General features: G+C 34.8%; 1 protein-coding gene across 1 annotated transcript; it reads right to left on the reverse strand.

Moving 5' to 3' along the window:
* Positions 1–1,355: 1,355 nt before the first annotated feature.
* Positions 1,356–3,730, reverse strand: LOC105778841 (WAT1-related protein At4g28040). The gene is made up of 7 exons (XM_012602600.2): positions 3,319–3,730; positions 3,178–3,246; positions 2,953–3,069; positions 2,247–2,475; positions 1,998–2,156; positions 1,743–1,891; positions 1,356–1,653 (listed from the first exon to the last, which is right to left on the reverse strand). Exons 1-7 carry the CDS (start codon positions 3,498–3,500, stop codon positions 1,473–1,475), a joined length of 1,086 nt encoding a protein of 361 aa, XP_012458054.1. The 5' UTR covers positions 3,501–3,730; the 3' UTR covers positions 1,356–1,472.
* Positions 3,731–8,832: the final 5,102 nt, after the last annotated feature.

The raw sequence follows: 8,832 nt of genomic DNA on the forward strand, positions 1-8,832 counted from the left end.
TAACCTTTAACCCTAAACACTTAAACCTTAAATCCCAACTATTGCACCATAATCCCAAAACCCCTAACCCGACCATATTCCTTAAACCCTGAATCATAGAACATATATAAACCCTAAATCATAAAACATATATAAACTATAAACCTTAAACCTCAACCCTTAAACAATAAACAATAAACCGTAAGGCCTAAATCCATAATCCCTAAACCGCCAATGCGTTTAAAGCTCAACACAAAAAAATTGTTTTGCTTAACTTTTTGCGGCGTTTTTAAAAAAGCGCCGCTAATGCTTGAATTTTACGGCGTTTCTACAAAGCGCCACTAACGTCTCTAAACCTCCACAAATAAACGACGCCGTTTGCTTAAATCTTTTTACGGCGCTTCACAAAAAGTACCGCTAATGCTTGACTTCTGCGGCGTTTTTATAGTTGCGCCGCTAATGTACCTAAACCTTAACAACAAAACGTTGCCGTTTGCTTAAAAATTTTTGTGGCACTACCGTAAAAACACCGCTAATTATTAAATTTTGCGGCGTTTTTAGCAAAGCGCCACTAATGTCTCTAAATTTGAAAAAGAAAACGTTGTCGTTTGCCTAAAACTATTACCGCTAATGCTTGACTTTTACGGCGTTTTTCGCGAAGCGCCACTAATGTCCCTAAGCACAACAGAAAACGACAGCGTATGCTTAAAAGGAAGCGCCGCTAATGATTGACTTCAGTGGCAATTTCTTTAAAACGACACTATTGTGTCTAAAACTCAACAAGAAAACGACGTCGTTCGGTAAATACTTTTGTGGCGCTTAGGGAAAGCGCCGCTAATACATGATCTTTTGCGGGGTTTCCTTATAAATGCCACTAATGTCTCCAAACCTAAATCAAAACGGCGTCGTCTGTTAATCAGTTTTGCGACGCTTTTGTAAAATCGCTGCTAAGGCTTGACTTTTGCGGCGTTTTGTTTAAAGCGCCACTAATGTCTTTGAAGCTGACCAAGAAAACGGTGCCGTTTACCTAACTCTTTTGCGGCGCTTTTGGGAAATCGCCACTATTGCTTATAATTTGCGGCGTTTTTAACACTCGCCGCTATTGCTCGATTTTTTGCGGCGTTTTGTGTTAAAACGCCGCTATAGACGCCGCTAAAAGCCTGTTTTAGTGTAGTGAGTATAGATGGATGAAATGAAAATATTTATTATGAACGCGAATGGATTTCTAAACGGGTGCGAAGAAACGTTGTTGTTGATCCGTAACATTGACAGAGGCCAATAGGTAATGTTTATATTTAATTTTTTTCAAAGTTTTTCTATATTCTATCGTTCTCTTAACTAAATATGTAGCAGCTACTAGCAAAGGTCATGCTTAATTTTGCTGAACTAGTTAATTATTATTAATAACTTGCAAGATTTACATGTATAATGTACGATTCTTCCACTTTTATCCATTTATAATTTAATGAAACAAAACTTAAAACAAAAATATGTCATTTCGGATTCATCCCAATCTCGTCATTGTTATCAGACAGAAGGGGTTCTTCTATATCCGTTCTATAAGTCTTGCCAGAGGATTCGTAAACAATGACTTGCACTATCTCTTCAAGGTCTTTAGCTTTACCCCATAGGACTATGTACAAACCAACAATCACCGCAAAAGCTCCAACCAGGCTGAGGCAAACCGAACAGAAACATATAGTCAACGAAATTAACCAAAAACGAATGATATTTTTAATAAAATTTAGTAAATAGTTGGTTACCTTCCGGTATATGTCTCCTCATGTTGGAATATAGCAGCAAATGCAGTCACAATGACTGTGCATAGGGGATTAAACATAGAAGAAAAGAGGGGACCTCTTCCGGAAATGCACCAGGCTTGAACGAAGAAAGACACCGCCAAGGCGAATCCCTACACGATGAACAACTTTCTCAACTCGTTAAGATCCAATGCTGTGAAATGGATTAACGGAACAGGACTAGAAACGTTAGTAGAGTGCAGAGAAATGATTGCTGACCGTATATAAACAGCAAGAAAGTTCAATATATGAGTTCAGATTCCAAGCTTTTACATCTTTCTCCACTAGCAATGCCACTATTGCTGATTCAAGTGTGGCCAAGAAACACATCCAAGTAGATGAATACAAATGGTCTGGACAGCTTTCAGAAATTGGGACCTGTTCCAGAAATTGGAAGAGACCAACTGTCTAGTGATCAAGATTGTCAATGTTATTTATAGACAGATATTATGTGGGGAGAATATATACCTGGAAGACCATCCAAAGTGACCAGAAAAAGCTGCTTCCAAGCAGAAATAGACAACCCAGCAACCAATTTTCACCTCCTGGGCTGAACAAAGACTTTGTTGGTAATAGTTGTGTGTTTAGTAACTTCGGGCCTTTGAGCAATGCCATGGAAATGGCTCCACCAACACAGACTACTGTTCCTAGCATCTTGGCTAAAGTTTTCGGGCTCCGGATATTAACCTTCTCCATACTAATAATATCAAGGTTAGGAAAAAGTTAGAAGATCCCACAATTACTAGGCCTCCTATTTTGATACCATTTCAGAAAGTGTAAACAACTGTATACCAAGGACACCACAAACATAATAAATCTACCTTACGAGAGATTTGCAGAAGTTTTAAAATGACCAATGGAAAAGACAGATCGAGAGTGTTACTGAAACAAACAGATATTCGTTCAACAGCGAAGTGCCATCGCTTAAACATTGACAATATTAACTTCCATGATAAGAAATCATAGTAAGGCTCTTGAATTAAGAATAAATGGAATCATTTTACTTGAGAGAGAATTCTGTTTTAGCCAATAAGTGATAAGAAACACTGCCACCTATAAATGACTATTAAAAAACATCCCAGATTGTGTAGCGTATATGTTTGCCGTTATTCGGTTTTATCTGCAAATCGAGTTCAAAGCTTTCCTAAGACCCTGTGGAGTTAGGCTGATTTACCCAAGAATGGCAGTCATAACAAAGGTGACTGCGGGGATTAGATTAGTCATTGCACTTGCTGTTGTTGAAGACGACAAGTATAGCCCCTCAAAATATGCATTCTGATTGGCTGTAACACTGCAAACAAACGAAAATTTATTACTGGGAAATCATTTTGTATATAAAGTTCACCAAATCATTCAATCATCTAAGAGAAGGAAAGATATATAGTAAGCCAGCATTCACCCAAGAAGAGAGGCCAGCAATATCCATGCAAAGCTCTTCAACCCCAAAGTGCACCTTGATGACTTTTTCCTGCCAACAAGATCAACAGCAAGCATGTGAGAGATGATAGACATAAAGAGAGAAGAAAAAGATTGCACCTACCTCCTTGAGACAAAAGCTATTGGGGCAATGAGCAAGGTTGCAATACCCTGCCTATAGACTACGAAGACCCTGGGACTCAGCCCTTTCAGCAGAGCAGCTCTGGTGAAAAGAGCAACTCCTGCATAGATGAATTGCAGTCCAACCATGGCGAAAGCAGGCAAGTAACCATCAGTTCTTCCCATTTCTTTTTTGGAGCTAGATCAGCCTGGCTATGAAATCACTGCAACTTTAGTAGCATGCACATTATAAAGAAGGAGAATAAGGGAAGAAGTTGATAAGTGTTGGGGGGTGAACTGCGTCAAACTATAATAATTTACTACAGACAGAAGGTATCAGATTTAAAAAATGGAGTTCGATTTCAATCAGATAATATCCTACCAAAAGAAAAAACAATAGATAACTCTTACGGTGACGCGGCGAGATCACATTCATATTATTTAAATTAAAAACAAAAGAAAACATTTATCAGCTTTCGACGATCGGCTCACACAACTGAATTATGATTGCACGAGATATGCACCGTTGACTTTATGAGTTGGAGTTTTGGCCAATTCCGCCACTAATAATAATTAATAATTATAATGGGTTGGCTTTGTTTAAGCATGGCAGCATGGGAACTCGTAAGGGCCCCATACATGCTTCAGCACATGGCTAATATTTTAATATGAAATGTGTAGGAGGATAGACTCTGGTGAAAAACATAATTAAATCCACTAGTCCGAGAGTAGGAGGGTTCGGTTTCCATCCACTATTTTGTATTTTCTTTTTTTGCTATTTTTGGTATTTACTTTTATATCCACTTTTATCTAATATAATTTTAATTATGGTTTATAAATATGATTTTCATAATTCATAAATGTGTCATATACTTTTTTTTAATAAAAACCCTAGGACTTTTATAAATAAAATAGGCCTGGCCAGAAAACAAACAAAAAAATAAAGTGTAATCAGCACCTAATCAAAACAAGCCTAATCTAAAACCCAAATTCACCTAAATCCCAACAAAAAGATAAACAATAACATCAACCAAAAAACCCAAGCCCACTTCCGATAATCCCTATGCCTAGTCACTAAAAGAGAGTCTCTCCCCCTTCTCTAAAGACTTAAACGTCTATTACCATTTCCGAGACTCATTAAAGCAAAAGTAGACATCATAACCCCTTTCAAACTAATCGGGTTCCCGAAGCTTCTTCCCTTTTCAATTAGGAACTTATTTGTAAAAGTAGCAAAAGTACATGGTGAAATTGTGAAATGATGATTTATATGAGTTGATATGTGATCATAATAAATTTGGCTAGCATGTGTTAGGGATGAAATTGAATAAATTTCTATTTACGAGCTTAAGGACTAAATTGTAAAGAAGTTAAAATATTATGGGCTAAATTGTAATTATGCAAAAATATAAAGTGTGCATTGAATTGAATGATAGAATTATTAAATGGATTGAATTTGTATATTTAGATCAAGATAGACCTCGTATGGATTTAGATCGTGGTAAAGCTAAAGCTTCGGATTGGTATACATGTCTAGGTAAGTTCGTATGATTATATATCGTTTAATGCTACGTTTTGATCTATATTTTAATTTATTGATTGCTATGTAATTGAATAATGTAAATCCAACGAAGTTACGACGACTATTGAGCCCCGCTTGAACCTTAGGAATTCGTAGAATACAAATGACATGTCATTAGGGTTTTCATGTTTTGGGTGCTGGTCTTGAATGTCCTACAGATAGCTGAGGTCTTGCAGTTGTTGCGGATGCTCCATAGCTCGTGTGAGCAGTATCGTGTAGCTTACATTTCGACCCACAGCTCGTGTGAGCAAGCCCATTTCATAGCTCGTGTGAGCAATGATGTAAAGGAAAGGATATGTTACAGCTATATGTTTAGCACACTTCGTGTGAGCTATCTTGTGTATCCGATGATATTCTAAATGGTTCAACGTGTGTGAAAAGGAAAGGAATGTTAAGTGTTTAATATGAACCATGATATGTATTTATGAAAAGGATTACAACGGTGAGTTACATTGAAAACATGTTATGTTAAGGAAGATTATGAATTCAAGTGAATTATGTCCATGTGTAATGGCTTACCTATGTTAAATTCATGTGGATTATGTTTAAGTATGCTAACATGTGTTGTTGTTGGTGCTTAGGCTTATGTCAAGCTTATGATTGGATTGTATTATGCCTAAATTTAATGTTATGTAATGAAATGGTAGGTTATGTTTTATGTTTTACGAACTTACTAAGCATTATATGCTCATGTAGTTTTATTTCCTATGTTTTATAGTTTATCAGAAGCCCAATCAGTTTGAAAGCTCGTTTGAGATCTATCACACTATCCAGTGAATATATCAGTAGATTTCGATGTTTTAGCCAAGGTTATAATGGCATGTATAGGTGAATCTGTGATGTATGTTAGTTGATAAGTTTGGCTTGTGTATATGTGTTACTATGGTTAGTACTCTTTTGGTACTTATGGTATCATGATGTGGTTTGTATATATGTGTAAATTGATGCATGTTTTGATAGTTAAATTTTAGTGTGTTATGAGATAATGACAAAGTGGTTTGGTATGGAATGTTTTGATATGCATATGAGCCAAATGAGTATGTTTTGAATATGACAAATATGCATATGTTTTGATACTTTGGATTGTCTATGGTTGAGGTGCTTTATTGACATATTGGTTGTATGGATTAATGTATAGTGAATTGGTCATTTTTATGCATGTTTTGTGTAGGTTTTGATGCTTTGGTCATATGTGCAAATGTGTTTAGGTACATGCTTGAGGTGAGTGATGGAAATGGTTTGATTTTGGTCAATTTCTTTTCCACATGGCCAAAGACATGGGCGTGTGCCTCAGCCGTGTGGCCCCTATAGGTTTTAAAGGTTGCAAGTGAAGTAGTTACACAGCCTGTAATAGCCCGAATTTGGGGCTAGTCGGAATAGTGGTTTTGGGACCACAAATTTGACAAGAAAAAAAAATTATTTTTATTATATTTTTATGGTCTACAATTTCACAAAGTAATTTCGTAAAATTTCGTTCGAAAATTTTGACGTTTGGGCACTCAATTTAGTCAAAAGGACTAAATTGTAAAAAGTGCAAAAGTTGAGTTCTATATGTTAGAGTTGTCAAATTGTTATGCAATTTTAAATTGGAGGTCTTTATATGATAATTAGACCATTGGTTAAGTTGGTGGACAAAAATGGGTATGGTTAGGCATGTTTCCAAAGTTTTTCATTAAGGGCATTTTGGTCATTTAGTTATTAAAATGAATTAAAAATAAAATTAAAAGCCAATTTTTGTCCATCTTCTCCATAAGGCCGAATTTAGCAAGAGGGAAGCCATGGTTAGGGTTTTCAAGCTTCCAAGCTCAATAGTAAGTCCATCCTTGCCCCGTTTGTAATGATTTTTACGTTTTTGAGATTATCGTAATATGATTTGCCTATTTCTACCATTTATTTGAGCTAGAGTTGACGTTTAAAAATTTACCCATGGAGAATATGCATGTATTTTGATGTTCTATGAAAAAATATGAATGTTTGGAGTGTGATAAACGATTTGTAGTAAGTAATTTTCTATGAAAATGCCTAAAAGGATTAATTTGTAAAAGTTATAAAATATGTCACAAGTGTGTGAATAAGTGAGTATTGTGGACTGCTATAGTTATGAAAATTTTGTGAAATCTTAAGGGCAAAAACATAATTTTTCCAAAGTATGATTTTTGGACTGGAATGAATAGTGTGAATGTTATACAAGTTAAATGTATTGTTATAAATCAAGAAAGACGAGAAATTAAAATTGATCGATATAAAGAAAAGTGAGAAAAAGTGAAAAATTCCCGAATGAACCTTTGGAATAAAAAAGGATACGAATGAAGTGACAGAAATGATCACATGTGTGGCACGGATTGTGTGTAGGCCACTATGTAAGAGTGAAAGTGATGATCACGTGTGTAGTACTATGTGCAGGCTACTACGTGTATCAGATGGTAATAGTCACATGTGTAGTACTATGTGCAGGCTACTATGTAAACCGAATATCATTGATTAGTAAGGTGGTTGCTATGTGCTGATTCCACCGGACATCATTGATTAATAAGGTGGTTGCTATGTGCTGAATCCATCGAGTATCTGTTATTATTCCGAAGTGTTCCTCGGGAAATTGACTAAGTGTAATTGAATAATGAATATAGGTGTGGAATTGAATTGAATATCGACTTAGAGATGGAAAAGTAAATTTTGAATTGAATTGTGATTGAAAGTGAAAAAGTGAAATTATGAAAGAGTACATTTAACAATAAAACAATTTAGACAGCAAAAGTTGTATGACTTTGAAAAATCACCAAAAATAGTGGAGACTGAATTAGATGCTGAATAATTTATGAAATTGAATCTGAATGAGTCTATTTTCACATAAAAGAGACAGAGCAAGCAAAAAAATTATATATTTTGAGATATTTGAAGTTTAGTTAGATAGAGTCAAAATGAGTTTGGAATCCCTTGTTCAGACTTTGGAAAATTTTCAAAATTGTAAAAAATAATTATGAGATAAAGTTTATATTTTTATAATCCTTAATAAATCTATTTTCAAGTGAAACAAACAGCAAAATATCTAAATTCTGTACAATGAGATAATTAATTTTTAGTGAAGAGAGGTCAGAACTGTTGAGCAGTGAAACAGGGAAAATTTTAAAGAATAAACTATACTATTTGGCTAAATAAAAAATTCTGAATATTTTATGGTAAGAAGATATGTGAATCTAGTTTTGGAAAAAATTAACGGTGCTTAATTTGGAGCTCTGTATCTCCGGGTAAAAATAATTTAGTGACTCTGACTCGGAGAGACAATTTTAAGTATACATGTAAGTGAATAGTGAAAGTATAGAAAATGTTATTTCTAAAAGTGTTATGTACATTAAGGATGTGAAATGGAGAGGAGGAGGAGGAAAATTTGAAGAACATATGAATGATTTGTGTATAATTGGCCATATGCTCGATTATAATCTATAAACGATTGAAAAAAATGATGTTTATAATTGTGCATTATTAGTTATGGTTAAAGTTCATGTGAGAAAATAAAGTTTCATAGTATGTGTATGTGGTATACTTGGTATATGATTTGGTATGTTGCAATGTCAGAAATGGTTTATGAATTAACTCATGTTGATAAGTTTGATACATAAATAAATGTGGTGCTTATCCATGCTTATAATGCTTATACTATATGTTTATTTGGCTAGCATGTTTGGTGTGTATGCTTAGGCTTTGGACAAGTTGTGGCTGGGTTACGCCACATTAAATTTATAAAATTATGCATTGATCATAAAAGGGTGGTAAGGTTTAAAGTTTGTAATCTTTATTAAAATAGTTTATCATGTGGTTAGTCTTCAAAAAGAACTAGCTTGCGACTATGGTTGAGTGTAATGTTTATATCTTGTGTGATATGCATAGGAAACGAGAGTGGAAAGGAAATGAAATACTAAGTTCATGCTTGAAGTGTAAAAT

Source organism: Gossypium raimondii, chromosome 4 (assembly GCF_025698545.1).
Source record: "Gossypium raimondii isolate GPD5lz chromosome 4, ASM2569854v1, whole genome shotgun sequence".
Taxonomy (NCBI): Eukaryota; Viridiplantae; Streptophyta; class Magnoliopsida; order Malvales; family Malvaceae; genus Gossypium; species Gossypium raimondii.